Here is an 18481-nt window from a genome sequence, read left to right as displayed (position 1 = left end):
GACTCAAACACCCCTGCAACGGCATAGTAGATAAGTGAATTTACCTTACTGGGTGAACTACAACTTTAAGGATGGGAGTCTCAGAGACAGCTGCCAGTGATAAGTAAATAATAAGTATATAGTGTGCAACACATTTACATTGAGGGCGGCTGAGGGGTAGAGCGGTCGTCCTCCAACCTGAAGGTCGGCGGTTCGATCCCCAGTCTGAACCATCTGCATGCCGAGTGTCCTTGGGCAAGATGCTGAACCCTCAATAGCCCCCCATAGAATAACAAAGTGCTGCAAGTAGATGCACTGTATGAATGTGTGTGTGAATGGGTGAATGTGAAACTGTACTGTAAAGAGCTTTGAGTGGTCTTCATCAGACTAGAAAAGCACTATATAAATACAAAACCATTTACCATTGTAGAAACGAGTAGTAGCATTAACAGCCTGTTAATGATGGTGGATTGTGGGAGCATCTGATTGTGGTGGGGGATCCTGATCTTGGTAGCAACTGATCATGGACTATGATTACAACAAGATTGCTTCATATACAATATGTCTACTCACATACTCTACCATTACTGACAACAACTCCTTAATTCAGTTGTCATTGCTGCTCCCTTCATCTCTATCAGACATTTTCTAATATATAAAATCTTTAAACAATGATACACTTCTCCATTATGTAACAAACTGTTTCTTCTAGTCAATGCCGCAAAATCATTTTGTTGATGTGTTCAGTTACACGCAGCATCTATTGCACTTTTGTCCGTCCTGGGAGAGGGAGCCCTGTGAGACAAATTGTGATTTGTGAATATGGGCTTTACAAATACAATTTTATTGATTGATAGATTAAAATCCAGTCTCCTGATATACCCATAAAAACAAAATCAAACCAGGACCAGTTAAAGGGGATTAAAAACATGGACAACTAATTGCATTGACTGTATATTAATCAAAATTGATGTTGCATTACTCTACACGCACTGTAAAATCTGTCATACAGTACGATGAGCTTCATCTGTATGCTGCTGGGGCTGCCAGGGGACTCTGAGCTGGAAATAGGAAATGGAAGGACTCCACCATTGAGAATACTACAGTTCATTCACACTCTTCAACTGCAAGGACCTTTCATTCATATGGACCCACTTTTACTATGTGAGTAGAGGGCTGAGTTTGTCAAGGTCTGCCAACTTTTATCTCACAACCAAAGGCTGTGGGGCTGCTGTACCTCCACGCTCACATCTGTGAAGTGAGCACTGTGTCCTGAAGGAGACACCACTAGAAACAACCAGCTGGTTGAAAGTGATACACTGCTGAGCAGGGTGAAAGTGACCATGCTGCTGTCTGTCAACTTTCCCAGTGACAAAAATACACGTTTTTATAAGGCAACTTTACCTTACCTGCAGTTGCTGTGTATGACACTACATCAATATATCTAACTGAAGCCTGGCATGACCAGCTCCTGTTAATGGCTTGCAATGGAGGACGGTATAATTTGCTGTTCTCTCTTCACCTCATTGAACCTATCTCCACCTCAAAGACGGTAAAGGCTGCATAGCAGAACGGCAGAGACAGTGATAGCAGTCAGATGCGAATCCATCTGCCTGTGACTCATGTAAATGTGGAGGAGCAGTGCAGCAGCAGACACAAAATGAGCTCCTCTACACTGCAGAATAATAGGCAGCACACATTAAATATTGATTCCCGTTTTGTCTCTAACGTCATCCAGACATCTACCTCCGTTAATCCGCCGCGCAGCCTGAATAAAGCCTTGCCCTTCCAGTAACGCGTTGGTTGTGCTGTCAGGCGCCAGGCAGCCATTTAGGCGCATATGAAGCCAGTTGAGTCTCTACGTAAATGGCTGATGCATTTCAAAATTTTCTTCCTAATTGCTGGGAGCCATCAGTAGCCCCGGCCTCCTCCTAACGCCTTTTAATCCGCCACCTCACACAGCTTTAGCCAGTTACAACCGTCCTAACATCCCATCTCATCCCGGTGCCCTTTAAACGAGCATTACCAAGTATTTGGAGAAGGTTGCCTCTTTCTCTAGTCTGTTAACCCCTAGAGACTCTGGATCAAACAATGAAACCGACTGGAGGCATTCAGCTCAACGCTCCCATCACACCGTAATTCAAACATCTCCGGTAACAGCTCGGTTATTATCGAAACACGGAGACCCAAGGAGGATTTGGACCAACCTAAATGTTCCTACTACGTTTCCAGACATTTCAATGTGGATGGACAGCTCGCGGCGACGGCTGCTGGTCGCAGACATGTCAGTCTGCATCAATAAATAGCGAAGAGAAGCCGCTCTATTGTCTATCAGCACATCAGCGTATCCATCGGCTGCACAACGGCACTACTCGCCGTGCTGCCGCCATAGAAACCCCATCGCTGCCACTTCAAAACATCCTCAGCCGGAGCCAGGCCTCGCGAACATCCTCGGACTCACCTGTGTCTCCTTTCGCCTCAGTGTGTACCGTCTCCGGGTTCACGGTCCGGTCCTGACAGCGCTGTAGAGTCTCCTCACCACCAGTCCCCGGCACCGGCAGGCAGCACTAAACCGCTGATTGGGCCTCGACACACACTCACCCCGTCGGTGCAGCCAGACACGCGGCTCATTGGTCCAGCAGTCGCTCCGTGTAAAGGAGACAGGCAGCTTATTGGCCATTTGTTTCCCCAGCAGACCCAGACACACAGCTGATTGGTCGTACGGCATGCATTAGTTGACGCACTCAGACAGCTGATTGGTCGCTGGTTTCCGCGGGGGAGACAACGACTGATTGGTTGCTACTAGTGTTGTTGTCTGAGTCTGGATGGAGCCATGTTACCTCCGATGGGGCTAAAGAAACAATGAGGAGGTCTGCACCCACTCACTAAATGATTGTTAGAAGATGTCCACTCAACCGCGTAGATTTTACCTGGCTGAGTTTCTTGACTGGTATCAGGAAGAGAAACCCGGTTTCTTGTTTGAACGGGGTTCTAACAGCTCCCTGTGCACGCATGTACATGACAAAGACCCAACAAAGCTAACAGCTGTGACAGGAAACGTCATCGGTCTCACTTAACTGATGCTGCCCAAAGCATTAGATCTGTGTCTCCACTGTCTGTCCTTGTGTTCTGACAGGCATGCAACATAGTTGCAACGCCGTAACTATAGCACACTTCCCAAATGGGGAGCGGAAGGTGATACATGGACATAACTGGAGGTGTTTAAATGTAAAAAAAAAACTGTGAGGTAAAAATAGGTTTTCACAGAGTTGCGGCCCTCCATGCACGGACAACATGGAGTCATCACAAATAAGATGCCAGACATCCTGAACTACTTTGCATACCGGATATAATAAATAATCCATCATATACCTTACAATGGTTATTTTTTCTGTACGTGATCCTTTTTTCTTTCCAGCAGTTACTGCGTGTCATGTGATTCATACGAGCTTTTATTCGTATGATAACATTCTTCCACAGCTTATTTTGGGAATGGGAAGTAGTGTTTGTTGACCATATGATAAACCACAGTAGAAGCTGTAGGACTCATCTAGAGGCACAGTGCAGCCATGATACACATTTGGATATCCTTGGTTACTGGCAATGAATGAAGTTAGATGTTGCTGGTAGCAGCTGTTCATAGCCACTACCATGCAGACTGAGCCCTCTAGTGCTCTCTATTTGAACTTCACTTATAGTGTAGGGCTACAGTGTGACTTGTGTTACTATTCTTCATTCAATGCTGTTAAATTGCAATGATATTATGATATTATCTTTTTTTGACTCCCAGGGGACTTTTGTCATTAATACTAAGAGAACCCATACATTAAAGGAACAGCACTAGCTGGTTTAGACTTGAGCATCTTAAGTTTATGCAACTTTATATCTTATGTCTACCACATTCCAAAGGCAAATACTGTACATTTCACTATGCTCTACAATGCTCATGGTCAGCTCCTCCTCATCTCCACTGTTACTCTTTTTTCAAAAGTTATGTTTCTTGACCACAGTAGTCACTAAAATGGAAGGATAGATACGGGAAGTGTTTGTTTCCACAAGAGTAGAGGTCACACTGTTGTTACGGAAAAATATATTTGTAAGGTCAATGGTCTTTTCACTCACTAAAACATACTGAAGAATGAAAGAGTAAATACAAGTGATAGATTGGGAAGAATAGAGCAGGCTGAGCATCACTGTGGGAAACAACAGGGTGACAATTTCACTGCAGAGAGGACAGACTCTTACAGACTACATCAAGAGTTTACAATTCTCATTAATAAAACAATTGTTAGGGTCTGCAAACAGACATGTGAACTTGTGCCAAAGCCCTGCAACATCACTTTCAACATATAACCTGACCTTGGGTGCTGCTTAGAGAGAGAAGGGAGTATCTGTGGAATTACACAGGGGCTATTCTCCTGTACCATAATATAATATACAGTACACTATACATTATGTATAGTGGCATATACAGTAATGTGTGAGGATGGTCAAAATTTCCTCAACAATCACAATTGGATGCCACCATAGTCCACAATCATGATCCTCTGCCGCCATTAGGATTCACCATCAGCTGCCTACTTGATAATGGTCCACCACCATTATCAGATGCCAACACGATACAGGATCCACCATTACTATCACGAGCTCTGATTTGTGATCCTCCATCATAATCCACGATGTGTCCGCAGCCGCTGCCCTGCGTCTGCGGACGATAAGACAAAGGGACTCTGGGGAAGAAGTCAAGTCAGTAACATGTATTGGTGAGACATTCCTTTCTTCAATGTGATAAAGATTGAGAAGAGGAAGGAGAAGCTGGGAAGAGAAGCTCCGTGTGTCATGTGTCCCCTGGCATTCTAGACCTATAGCAGCATAACTAAGAGCAGGTCTAAGACAAGCATGGACCAGCTCTAACTATAAGCTTTATCGTAAAGGAAGGTTTTAAGCCTACTCTTAAACGTACAGATGGTGTCTGCCTCCCGAACTGAAAGTGGGAGATGATTCCACAGGAGAGGAGCTTGATGGCTGAAAGCTCTGGCTCCTACTCTACTTTTAGAGACATCAGGGACGACAAGTAGGCCTGAGTTCTGTGAGCGTAGTACTCTAGTGGGTTGATATGGTACTATGAGCTCTTTAATGTATAATGGTGCCATATTATTAAGGGTCTTGAAGGTGAGGAAGAGAATATTAAATTCCATTCTAGATTTAAGAGGAAGCCAGTTTGAAGCTAATACTGGAGAATTTTGTCCTCTTTTCTTGGTTCTCGTCAGGACACGTGCTGCAGTATTTTGGAGAAGCTGCAGAGTCTTTAACGACTTACTGCTGGAGCATGATAATAAGGAATTATATTAATCTAGTCTGGATGTAACAAAGGTGTAGACTAGTTTTTCTGCACCTTTTTGAGAAAGGACATGTCTGATTTTTTAGATGTTACGCAAGTGAAAAAAGGCAGTCCTAGAAATTTGTTTTAAGTGACAATTAAAGGACAAATGGGGATCAAAGAATGCTCCCAAATTCCTGACTGTTTCATTGGAAGCAAGGGCAATGTCATCTAGCGCAGCTATATCATTAGATAATGTGTCTCTAAGGTGTTTAGGACCAAGTATTAGAACCTCGGTTTTATCCGAGTTTAATAAGAGAAAATTGCTCAAATTTTCATCCAGGTTTTTAAGTCCTTGAAACTTGCTTGAAGTTCTACTGATTCTTAAGGAGTTACTGGTCAAGTGAATCAGCCCATACAGATTTCTTAATACACTTTTTCATTTTGATCAACAACTGCACCTCCTCCACTCCTCCTCTTTCCAAAGGCCTCCCCCACGGTTCAGTGCTTGGTCCTCTCCTGTTCATCCTCTACTTGTTCCCAGGTAATATCATACGTCAACATGGCCCCCCCTTCCACTGATATGTCAAGCTCTACATCTCCACTAAATCCATCATTCCACTCTGACCAGCTGTCTCACTGACATTAAATCATGGATACAAATCAACTTCCACAAACAAAACTTTGACAAATCGGATATGATCATCATCGGTCCCAAATACATCACTAAAACCAGTCACAACTTCTGCCTCCCCATCGACAACTCCACTCTTTCTCCCTCCCCACACATTTGCAACCTCGTAGTCATCTTTGAACACCATGTTAACCAAATCACCAGAACTGCCTTTTTCCACCTTAAAAAACATAGCCTGTATACGCCCATCACTCTCCTGCTCTGCTGCTGAAACTTTGATCCACGCTTTCATCACCTCCAGAATCGAGTATTGCAACTGCATTCTCTATGGCACATCATCCAAAGTACTAAATAAACTAAGGGTCATTCAGAACACCCACTCCAGCTCCTGTGATCACATCACCCCTGTTCTCCAGAATCTCAACTGGCTCCCCGTCCCACAGCGCATTCCAATACAAAGTCCTTCTCCTCACTCATCAATGCTAACCTCCTGTCCTATCCACTCAGGACCAAGCACCGGACCTGGGGCAACAAGGCCTTCTCCGTAGCTGCCCCCTCCCTCTGGGACTCTCTCCCCAAACACATCCGAGACTGCACCAATATAACAATGTCCAATTAAAAAAATCTAAACTCACCTTTTCAGAATTACTGTGTGAATGTGCGATGTGTGTTGTGTGCTCTATGTTTTTAGTATTAGCTTTCTATAGTAATTTTAACGTTTGTAAAGTATCTTTGAGTACTGTGAAAAGCACTCTTTAAATAAAATGTATTATTATTATTATAATTCCCACCATAACGTGAGGGCTTCTGGTTACTTGTTACTTTTCAAACAGAGTAATGGATTGTGCACTAAAGGAGATAAGCATTTGCATGATAAACCTGAGATGGTATGACGCACACAGAGCAGACAGAGTCCACACAGCACGACAGCTTTTCAGAGGGACTGAATGCACAGTGGTTCACGTTTCATCATGATTGTCGGCAGAGCACATCAATCCCTCATATATCTGCTAGTCATGATGGCAGGAGCAGAGGTGAAGGAAAATCTATCTCCTGGATGTAAACAGTTCCTGTACATGGGCACGCTGCCTCGAGGGCTTGAAGAGCAGTCGTTCAATAAGATTTGCCAGTTCTATGAGGGAAAACCACGATTTGCGACTCTGTACGACACCTTCAGCCACATCCCTGTTTATTCTGCGTACACCTTCAAACGCTCGGATGGCTCCAAGAAGGCTGATGTGCCTTGGATGTATGAGCCACAGGTAGGAATGGTTTCTGGATTTGACAGTTAACCTACTTAGGAGAGTGTTTTTATGGGAAAACAGAGAGAATTGTTTCAGGAATTAGTCTTATTTGGTCTTGATATCTAGTTTAAGTTTATATTATTTTGAGATTGCAATAATGAAACTGTTTATCTTGGCAGCTGTCCACAGTGTCTGGCTCAAGGGAAATGCAGCAGCTGCCTTCAGAAAATGCTCCAAAATCTTTAGAAGCTTGACAGGCTGTCCTCGATGACTACTCTGAGTCTGTGATCTTCGAGCGTGGACAACTCAATCCAGATGAGCACCAGGCCCATCCTGATGACAAAGCAGCCACCTACACTCTGACCAATGTGGTTCCTCAGGTGGAAGAGTTCAACATGGGCCCCTGGAAAAAGCATGAGCACATCATACGTAGGCGTCTCAACAACTACTGCAGAGGCACGGCCTATATGGTCACCGGATTCACCACATTAGGTCACACAATACGCCGCCAGAACATCAAACGCCTGGGCATCCCCAGCTATTTCTGGTCGGCCTACTGTTGCATTGATTTCGACCACAATTCCCCCTCCTCCGAGCGCTCGAAGTTCCCTGCATTTGCAGCTCATGGGCTAAACGACAGGCAGAATAACAAGGTTCAGGAAATGACGGTGCAGCAGCTGGAGGACTTCCTGAAGAGGATCTGAACTTTTTTTCAGATCTTCTACGACAACTGTGTGGCTCCTAATAGTGTTAACAGCGCCCTACACTGAAAGCATGAAGATGGACCATCAGATCAAGTATAGCTTAATTTTGGAATTTTGGACAACAGTTTGGAAGTGATTTGGAATAAATCCTTTGATTCAATATTCATTCAACCCGATTTATTCTTAATTTTGCAATTTTCATGGGTAAATAAAACTTTAAAATATATTATTTTTAAATGTTCCCCTAAAAAAATCAGTAAATAGTCAATTATTTTTATGTAATTGGGGCCTGATGTATTCATCCTTCTGTGATCATCCAATAATTGCTCAATAACTAAACTAATAATTGTTCTCCTAATTTGCACTGTATATTTCATTTGTGAAGAAATATACTGTACTATTACAAAAAATCTCTTTTGAAAGCTCCATCTCTGCTGTCGGATTTGATGGTAAAAAAAGTGAAAAAGATTTTATAATGCCTGAACTTGCCATGAGTAACCCATGTATTCTCTGGCCTTCTCTTGTACTCTGCTGTACCGTCCATTCACTTTATCTTATGCTCACTTACCCTCTTTAGGACTGGGAACGACACCTGTCTGCGTAGGCCTTTTGTTCAGCACACAGATTAGTCCTACAGTTTGACACAAACTGAAACACTAAAGCTTTAAGCAAAGCTTCTTTAACCCAATGAGGTAGGATGTTTCTGAGCTAATCAGAATAGAAAAAAGCTCAATTTGGTTTCAGTGCTTGGTTACATTTGGATTACAAACTATGAAATTAAATGTGAATGCCAAAGCCAAATTAAAGTGGCATGTAACAATAATAAAAACGTTTTTTTACCCAGGAGTCTTTAAGGTGACTTTATTCATGTTGTTCCTCAGAATCCAGTGGGAAATGTGTTAATGTATTAACTTTACCATTCAAAACAGAACTGATCCAAAAGTAGGAAGGTAGACCATAGTGAATAATATGATAAGTGTTTGGTTTGCAGGCGCTGGTTGCCTCCAGAGTTCCCATTTTGACCAGCAGCAGACTGTTAAAGAGCTCAAAATACAGATCAGATCATCCACTGGGAAGACACTTGTTTCGTATGGCCAGTAGAGGGAGACAGTGTTTGCATCATATATTAATGGTCAAAACTTGGGGAGACACACATTCCTCTCTGTATGGAGTAAACAATTCAACCAATCAAAGCCCCACAAACAATAAACAATGACTGCACATGGTAAACTCAACATTGAAATGATTTTAATTTCTATCTTCAAGCTTTTTTCATTAAGTTTAAAATAAAAAAATTCTGATTTCTATACAAAGATCAGATCACCCTGTGCAGCAAGAGTCACTATGTGAGAGCACCCTGAAATCAGAATGGTTATTAAATCATTGTCAAATTATTCTTTTTGAGCACAGAAAATATTTTAGAGCAAGTAAAAACATTATTTAAAAAAGGTTGAATAATAGTATTTGTTGCTCTACAAAGATACATAGATCCATGTAGAACCCGATCATTTGCTCATACACACACACACACACACACTACACTTAAAGTAGCCACAGTAGACAGGTGCTTTGCAGCCAGAAGCAGTCTGCTCTGTGTGTTTTGGTCTCAGTTGAACCAGGTTGTGTTGAGCTGCGTCTGTTTTTTGATGCTTGTGTCCAACTTGAGAACCTCTCGGATCGCCATTGTGGCATAGGTTGAAGGAGGCAGGGAGAACTCCATACGCAGAGCCCGGTGCTTCCCCTCTGGTGGGTAAAGGAAAGTTATACTGTGTTAGGCGTTGTAGAGGGAGTACAATATCAGACACCTAGAGCTACAAACGTGAATTTCAGAAAACATTTAGGAAAAACAGCAATTCACAAAACGCAACATTTTAGAAATTCAGAACTGATTTTTGTTTGCAGTTGGACAAATCCTTATTCCTGGACGACTGTTCAGTATTGATAACAGTTCTTATGTACTGCAAGTCTGAGTTGGCAAAAGTAGCAATGGCATTGTATAAACCCTGCCTCGTTTGTGAGGAGGAGAGGACCTATTTACCCCTTATATGAAATGTGAACTGAATTTGAAAAAATTGAAGAGTTTGCCCTCAAGATTTCATGACATTAAAATGTCCCAAGGACCCCTAAAAGACAGCTTAAAAGAAAATCTGACTTATGAGATCAGACGTCAAAAAGACCATTTTATCAGAGTCAACCTTGACAGATGTTTTGCTATAGAGCTATGTGGCCGCCCTGGGCTGTCAGCGGTGGGGGTGACCCCCACCAGTGAGATGATGGTGATGATGGCGAGCTCTGGGTTGAGCTCCATGAGTGTCTCGCTACATGGCCCCAGGGCGGTGGGTGTTAGCTGGGAAGCTAGCCGAGGGGGAAGCTAACCAGCCGGGGAGCGGGGTTAGAGGCGGAGGTCTGGCGGAGAAGCAGAGTTGGCGACCGGGGTAAGTTAGGAGCCACAGCCCCCTCCTCAGCACGAGGCGTTCCTATCACGGTGCTCGGGCTCGCTGTCCTCTGGCTGCTGGCTCCACGTCAGCGGCTCGCTGCTGGTGGACGTGTCTCTGCCACTGCGGCCACTTAGATGTCTGACGGGTCACGAGCTAACGTTAGCTCAAGCTCCCACTGCGGGGCTGCGCTGGGACTCTCGCAGCCAGGCTTCAGCCCACCTGACTCATCATGGTGACCCCCCACCATCATCTCACCGGCTCCGGTGGTGATGATGGCGATGGTGGTCCAAGGCCATGTAGCGAGGCTCCCTACATGGGTATGGTGTGACTATGAAGTGTATTGTGGTCGTAATCCCATTGGACGCACTCTAGAGTTGTTTTTTTCCAGAGTTTTTGGGACGGTAGATATGCCAGATACCCAAATTAACGTGTAGAAGCACTACAAAAGTGGAATTTTCATAATATGTCCCCTTTAAGGTGTAGGCATATTTTTACCGATCTTTGGGAAAATATTCTTTATTGTTTACTATTTGCTGTATCACTTAACAATTTTGTTCTAAAACTTATTTCACAATTATTGTTTTATTTACTGTAACCTGCTGAGAACATATTCTGTTTTCTAAATTTACACGTGTAATAATACAGTGGAAACCTCTCATAGTGATCACGGATATAATAATCAACATTTTAAATGGATCAAAAAGCTTTCCTATTCAAATTCTGTTTAAAGAATTTGGTCGTTGTGATCAGGTAATCCGCTCACAATTAAGTAAAGACAAACAGAGCACGCCCCACCATCTCCTCCGGCTCTCCATACAGTGTCTAAGTTTACAAGTTCTGTTGTTTTTCAGGTGAGTCCCTCTTTCCTCACTAACTCTCTACAATTGTAATAAATGCCCCAAGAAATGGTTTTAACTGCAAAGCATTGGTCCACAGATTGACTCCGTAGAACTAAGACCCATCTGACCTGTTTTGAAGACCGGGGCAGGTTTGTTCTCCATTTTCTCAAAATCAGTGTGCACCAGGGAAATTCTGGGGTCGTCGTACTGAATCACCTCCCTGCAACAAATACACAAAAACATCGCAACACATCTATTTAATGTGCTATGCAGAGTTAAGGCTAGTGACAGCCTTGATATTTTAACAGTGTTAGACAGTAGAACGGTCTGATGCAACAGTAACAGTGAATGTTATCATGATAAACTGCTTTTGTACTAATACTTTATATTTCATGCAGTGAAAGGCCTTACCAGCTGACTTCGCTGGGTCTGATAATGATACGTCTGTAAGCTCCAGCCAAAGAGTAGTCCTTCACTTTGTGTCTCATGTTGTCAATGTCGAGCCCGTCAGCAGTGAGCAGCTCTTTGTAACCTTTACCCACTGACACAAACACAAAACAAAATTAAATGATAAGGAAAATGTAAGTCTGAGATAATTCTATTCTAGGTTTACTATTTTATTTATATTCCCCCTTTTGTTTATTTTGTTGAGTATTTATTTTATTAAGCTTTTCAACAGCATCTTTTTTATATTTGTATCCATTCAAGCTGGGTGGTATTCAAACTTTTACCTTGATAACTATTAATGAACAATTATTTAATACGATTGTTCTGGTCACTTTAACTCTAATTGCCTGGCACAAAATGTTGAACTTATTTTATATTTTTTTTATACATTTTCGGTTAATGTCCAGCTCTACTTTAAGTGTGTGCCCATTTTCATGTACAAAATTAGTGGTTATACTTTTAAGTCACAAGCAAAAAAACTAAACAATAGCACACAGCTAATTCCTACCATGGTGGGTGGGATAAATGACGTCAAACCCAGGTAAAGGCATCACAATATCATGGATGGTGTGATTCTCAGCCTCCTCTGCAGACAGCACATGTGCTGTGGCTTCATGAACATATCAGAGAAAAATCAGTACACAGCATTGACTTCATCACACCACAAGACTGAGAATGCGGTTACAGGGACACTGAATGACGCAGAGTGCATTTTCACACGATTGATGTTTGTCTCAGTCAATTAAATAAAAACGACTAATAATTTCCTTCAGACCAAATTAAATGGTTGGCTGGCGAACCTGTCCCCAACAACCTCCCTGTTCGGGATCCATCTGCAGCAAAATATTCTGAAAGTGCAGCCTTCTCTTCATAGCTTTTCCAGGATTATTAACCCTAGCTGACTAAATTGATAGTTTAAAGTTATCAGAAATCAATATTTGCAGTCTTGCTAAAAGTGAAATGAAAAGATTATTACGATGCTCATGAATGTATGTAAAATGTGACGTGAACTGTTGGGAACGTGTTGCAGAAACATTGGAAATAGGGAATTACTTACTTCCTCTGAGAATCAGGTCCCCCTCTACAGCCCTCAGGCCGAAGGCTTCAATTCTGCGGCTCACCATAGTGTTCCACACCACGCTCTGGTAACTGTGGATGTACATCAGACGGTTGTTACGGGGGATCTAGAATAAAATAAACAAACAGGAGCCATCAGACAGAGAAGAGTATTGTCTTGCATGCAAGCAAGAAAGAATTCCCGCAAGTCAACTTCCTGGGAAAGTTGATTCAGTGTTTTACACAGGTTCCTGATAATTAGAGTAAAACTGTTTGTTTCACAAAGACCACACAGTCAGTGTCTTCTACATCAGCCACCTGCCTCTACCAGTTGGGGGGAGTGGAGAAAAATTGGGTGAGGAGAGGTAGGTGGAAAAGTGACCAAAAACAGTTGTGTCACATCTAAGCTCTGTCAGACTGGTTATGCTGCATGATGGGAGTTGCCCTCAGCCGTCTTGGCCGATAGCAGCATAACTAAGGGATGGCTCAGGGCTTACCTGAGACAGCCCTGACTACAAGCTTTATCAAAAAGTCTCAACTTAAATGGAGAGATGGTGTATGCCTCCAAAACCCAGAACTCATTAATTTAGTTAAAATATCAGTCATATTGTTTGGTCAATTTGCAATCATTTTCAACCTTATGGCATTAAGAACAAAAAACCAACCAGTGCGAAGGCTGTGACGATGTTCTTCCTGCCATACATAGATAGGCCTCGTAGCAGCTGGCCCTCCACGCAGCGTTTGTTGGGCAGCTTTTTCAGAGCAGCCTCTGGGTCCTGAGACTTGGCCCACTCTTCCCTACAGCGGACCAGGAACTCTTTCTCTGCTGAAAAAAGCAAAGATGGGGAAAATGTTAAATACTTCACATATGTAAGAAGAGAGTTATTTCTTTCTTCCTTTTTTTATTACCTCCGGGACGGGGCTTCAATATCAAATCAACTACCTCATTCCAGTCATTTCTCAAAATGGCCCTGCCCCAAACAAAAAGGAGAAAACAACAGTTAAATATACCATTTTGTTATAATTCATGCCAGTATCTCTCCGTTACAACCCTACCTGCCAACGCTTTGTGTAGGAACAGCCGTGGTGCCGAAGCGCTGCATGCCATAATAGTTGATGAAACCTGTCTGCTTGAGGGATGACAGGGCCTGACGGACCTGCTCATCTGTTCCTGAGATGTTCCTGATATACAAAAACAGCAACAGTTAACTTTTCCTGAATAAGATTTAACAGCTCTGTGGGATATAGTCCAGTTTACAGTGTACCAGCAATCCCAACAAATCAAAGGAACAGGGTAGTGTTGCACGGTGTACCGGTACTAAAAAGGTACCACGGTACCCTTACGTTGAAAACGATACGGTTAACCATCTTTTTAGTACTGGCACTTCATTAAAATAGCACGCAATCAGAGCGCACTCACTGTTCCGCTCCCTGTCACGCATTGACTGCAAGGGGCGGGGCTGCCCAACTGTCACACATGCAGCAGCCCTCACTCACAGCGAGCGATCTCAGGGGAGACATGGCCTCATGTGCACAAGCTTGTGCCGACCGTCTTTGGCTTGTTGAAAGTGATTCTCTGTCAAACTATGTAGGCCTACATAGCCGTGTATAATCAATACTATGATGTCACATGTAGATTTAATTAATATCTTGCTGTAGGCTAATACTAATATGAATGCCATTTGTTAAGTGTTCAAAAAGCTGGGCAGGAACAAGCTGGTAAAAAAGGGAACCCTACAGATGTTTTATTTGTTACTATCATAGATAAATATACCAGTATCGTATTTGTGGTATCGTATCGAAAGTATCGGGTATTGTGATATTTTGGCAGGTATAGTATCGAAGTCATAATTTTGGTATTGTGACAAGCCTACCACAGGGTTAACAAAAGTCATTTGAAACATTGGTTAACATCTCTTGACCTGATCACCACAGTGAAGTGATTTCCCTGCAGCTCCCCCAGCTTCAGAGGATGGTTTTTGTAGCAGAAGTTTCCCAGCTTGAGGTTCATGAGGCACTTGTTGAGATGAGCCAATCTCTCCGCTGTGATCCTGACGGGACACAGTGGAAAGATTTTCTTCATTACTGATCCTTTGCAACAAGCTCATGCAGTTATCATATGCATAAAGACAGCAGAAACCCATCAACCACTGATACAACCAAACACATTCAGAGCACAATTTACAAGCACAAGTGATTTCCTTACAAAACCACACACTCACTTGAGCACAGCAATCTCCTGCACAGTGATGGCTCTCTTGTCCTTTGTTCCCATGTATGAGAACATGTTGGGTCTGAGCCTAGAATGACATGCATCATTATACACAAGACAGTTCTTCACTACGAACAGCTAATTGGACAACAAGACTGTAGGACTGCAATCATACCTGAGGAACTTTGAAAGCACATTGATGGCATCCATAGTGTCTTTATTCTCCTTGTATAAGACAAAGTGGCAAAAGCAGCCACGGTTTTTTGGCCAAAAGTGTTTCCTAGGAGCTTTTATGGACACAGAGAAGTAGTTTTACTGAAGTGAGAATTGTTATGATTCAGACAAAAATCTGTTAGAAAGCCTCCATAGGGATTTTCTCCTTAAAAATGTTTCTGAGCATGTTTACCTCAATAAAAGCTAACCGTGTGCCAAAAACCTCAGCTTTTAATTAAGACCATTTTCTCACCTCTGTTCAATCACTATATTACAATAAAAGATGGAAACAAATTAAGGTTTTAACAGCTTTTTACAATTTGAAGAGTATATTAACCCTGTATAGTTACCAACACCTAACTCCGTGTGTGGAGAATAGGCTCTTACCTGTAGTTGTTTTGCCCTCTATCCCCCAGAGAAGAGCAAAAGGAGGATAGAATAATGTTACTAAGAAAGATATGATTACACACGATTGGAAGAGTAGTCAGAGGTGAGATCTCATGCACAGGCCTGCGAGTGGAGCGGGGTATTTAAAATAGTATATGCAACAATGGTGTTGTTGCTTTTTTCAAAGAACCATGGTATTGCAGTTTTACTTGTGATCTATAAAGTTTCTGTCTAACTAAACCATGTCATAGTCGTGTCATGGTTAGAGCATTCCACCGAAAAACAAGGTCCATCTTTAACCAAAAACCAATGGTTGAAAAACCAGTGAGTTAAGATCTGGTGCAGAATCATGCAGGCGTGTTGATTGTGCTCATGCTCAAGTGCATGCGTTACATTTTAATGGTCGAATTCAGCTGTGACCACATGCATTGCAGCAGATAACACAGACATGCAATAAATTATTTCTCTGATGATCGTTATACATCTATCCAGGCATTTTCATACGAGCACTTGGTTCTGTCTCCTCTCCACGTACCTGCAAGTGCTTTCTTCCCAGCAGCGTGATATGCTACAATGAACTTGTGACCTTCCTTCTCCTCTGTCTTTGTTTCCAGACCAGGAAACAGAGTCTTGATGGCTTTGTGGACCAGTGTCCTTTTCTCTTTTGTGTCATCCATCACCTACAAAAGTTGAGGAGCAGGGTAAAGATGTTATGTAAAACTCTGGATGGAATTTTAAGTGATGTCATACTGTGGTGCAGTGAAAATAAACTCACCTCAATGAAGACATTGTCCTCTTTATTCTTGAAGAGCTGCAGCTCTCCAAGAAGTTTTTTCTGCTCTTCAGTCAATACGTCAGTGTCCATTGGCTGCTGCTCAGGTTCTTGTACTTCCTGAAATGGAAGAAACACAAAACTTCAGAAAGCATTATCTTTGCAAACAGTATAAATATCACAAATACCACTTTCCTTTTAATCACCAAGTCATCAAATTTGAATGTATGATAAATAAGAGACTTGCAGACAAGGTTAAGATATTTCTGACTGGATTCAACAACAAATAATAGAACAATTGAAATGATTAGCCATGTTGCTGAAGTCTTAATAATAAAGAACAGTGAGACTGGGGATTGAAATTGAAATGAATACCTTACCTCAGGCTCTGCAGGGATAGAGAGGTCATCCAAATGCACTATCTTTCCAAGTTTGCTGATTTCATGCACCACAAAATCTGAATATCTGAGAACAGACCACAAAAAAACATATGTTAAACAAACAAACAGTAGTTTTCGAGGCAAATTCTGCAAAACAAAATTGCTAACTTTTGAGTACAAACCTTTCCTTTAGGATGCCTGAGAAGCCCTCATGTTCACTGACATACTTCAGGATGCCCACATCCAACTCTGTGAGGCCATGCTTCATCATATCAGCAAAGGTCTCGCCATCCTCCTCTTTAACATCATTCCCTTCCCCCTCAGGCTCCTCCTTTTCATCTTGGTGGGGATCACCTCCATTTTCGTCATCACTCTCTACTTTGGGTTTCTTTGATGGTGTGTCTTCTTTATTCTCGAGACAGCCTCTCTTCTCTCCAACCTGGACAGACACAGGTTTGGATTCAGCCATCAGAGCCAAGCTGGGAGATGAGGGAGAAAAAATGTTTTAATTCAAACAAAGTACAGTTAATGTGTTTTACAAGTTCTACTGAAAAGAACTTCCTGAAATCTAAAATATACCAGCGGGGATATACCCCTGGCAGTTACTACCAAGCCAGGCGGTTTTCAGGTTAGAGGCCAGTCTAAAAGCAGCATTGCTATCACCCATTGGCAGTAGGATGATTGGATGAAGATTGGGCCGATGTATTTGTCGTACATATGAATGGTGTTTCTGCCTATGCAAATTAGGACATATCCAATAAGTGTTGAGCTCATGTGCATATTCAAATTGATTTCAAAAGAAACTTTTAATACAAAAAAGTTACTATTCATTTATACTTTTACTATGTCAAGTTTTATTGTGGTAGGAGTAAAGGAAAAAATGAAGCCTATTTGGGCGTACTTTGGGCATATTCGATTAGTGTATAACTCATTAAGTCATTTTTTTTTTACTTTCATTGTGCAAAGTGTCATTTTGATAGAAGTAAAGGAAAAAAATAGCCCCATTGGGGTGTATTGTTGCCTGGCCTTATTGGCACAAATTGATGAGAATTAAACATATTTCCTCAACTAGGATTTCTTAGGACTTTTAGTATGTTGTTCTAGACACCTCATAGAAATGATCTATGCTGAAAAAAATAATTTTACAATTAGTCGGTCGTAAAACGCTACTTTGCCTGGACTAGTAGTGATGTTTGAGAACAGCAAGCGAATATTGCACTGCAGTGTTGCCATGAGTTAAGGCAGTAGTGGCCTAGCAAATATTAGCATCAACTTACTTTTTGTAGAGTTGAGATATGAACAGATAACTGAGGCTCGGGGCGACACGTCTCGTCTTCCAGAGGCTGAACAGTGGCAGGCACTTCTTCAGGAAGCCGAGTTTGACGTAGGCACTGAAACGAGATGAACATACTGCTAGTTAGCCGAGCCGCTAGCACAGCCGCTTTGTCAGTACTTAGCAGGGTAACTCTGCCGGCTGAGGCCGACGGCAAATCTAAGATGAAACCTCGTCGCACAAAACACAACACATGTCACTGCCTGTGGGTAAAAATGCGAATATAAATGTACCTGTGTGTGTAGAGAGTCAGCAGAGAGCGGAGCAGCATCCAAACACAGCTTCTAGGTCATGTGCGCGTGTTTCTGTGTGTGTGCCGGAAACACAAGTTAGAACAAACCCCGCCCACTGCATATGGTTGGTTCATCACTGCGGTAGCTTGGACCAAAAGATTGTCTATCTTAGCGAAGATGCACAACTCAACAACAAAACCCTTAAACCAACTGGTTTGTTAGTTTTTTATTCCGTTTTTTAAGAGTGCCATATAAATAGAGAAGTGGCTTTTCACATGTTCTCCTCTTCA

At 42.3% G+C, this 18481-nt stretch overlaps 3 protein-coding genes across 4 annotated transcripts in view; 1 reads left to right on the top strand and 2 right to left on the bottom strand.

The window, feature by feature from the left end:
* The window catches only part of gatad2b (GATA zinc finger domain containing 2B), a 51776-nt gene extending 49265 nt beyond the window's left edge, over positions 1-2511 (bottom strand). The window contains exon 1 of the mRNA XM_061093246.1: positions 2441-2511. The gene's annotated coding sequence lies outside the window, so the exon portion shown is untranslated. The remainder of the gene's footprint in view (positions 1-2440) is intronic.
* Positions 2512-6952: 4441 nt separating this feature from the next.
* LOC133026409 (endonuclease domain-containing 1 protein-like) lies at positions 6953-7947 on the top strand. Its single transcript, XM_061093308.1, is given in 2 exon segments — positions 6953-7195; positions 7357-7947. Coding segments are annotated over 2 exon segments (834 nt in total).
* A 1160-nt stretch (positions 7948-9107) lies between these two features.
* Positions 9108-18261, bottom strand: pus7 (pseudouridine synthase 7). Of its 2 annotated transcripts, none has more exons than XM_061092704.1 (17): positions 18192-18261; positions 17903-18016; positions 16808-17104; positions 16626-16710; positions 16249-16365; positions 16009-16153; positions 15049-15160; positions 14884-14961; positions 14584-14712; positions 13718-13843; positions 13571-13632; positions 13327-13487; positions 12663-12789; positions 12114-12215; positions 11570-11699; positions 11287-11378; positions 9108-9624 (listed from the first exon to the last, which is right to left on the bottom strand). In XM_061092704.1, exons 1-17 carry the CDS (start codon positions 18227-18229, stop codon positions 9488-9490), a joined length of 2052 nt encoding a protein of 683 aa, XP_060948687.1. In that variant the 5' UTR covers positions 18230-18261; the 3' UTR covers positions 9108-9487. The 2 variants fall into 2 exon arrangements, with proteins under 2 accessions (XP_060948687.1, XP_060948688.1); XM_061092705.1 differs by having other exon boundaries at positions 13327-13484.
* Between the last annotated feature and the right edge of the window lie 220 nt (positions 18262-18481).

Source organism: Limanda limanda, chromosome 19 (genome assembly GCF_963576545.1).
Source record: "Limanda limanda chromosome 19, fLimLim1.1, whole genome shotgun sequence".
Taxonomy (NCBI): Eukaryota; Metazoa; Chordata; class Actinopteri; order Pleuronectiformes; family Pleuronectidae; genus Limanda; species Limanda limanda.
The sequence above is the reverse complement of the archived record's forward strand: the minus strand, read 5'-3'. Positions and strand labels throughout refer to the sequence as shown.

Excerpts from the sequence above, each read along its gene's own strand:
- pus7 (XM_061092704.1), bottom strand. The coding sequence starts at position 18,229 with ATGCTGCTCCGCTCTCTGCTGACTCTCTACACACACAG. Across the intron at positions 16,366-16,625 it reads CTATCCCTGCAGAGCCTGAG|GAAGTACAAGAACCTGAGCA; the intron begins GTAAGGTATTCA and ends CTTCCATTTCAG. Across the intron at positions 14,713-14,883 it reads CAGGAGATTGCTGTGCTCAA|GATCACAGCGGAGAGATTGG; the intron begins GTGAGTGTGTGG and ends GTGTCCCGTCAG.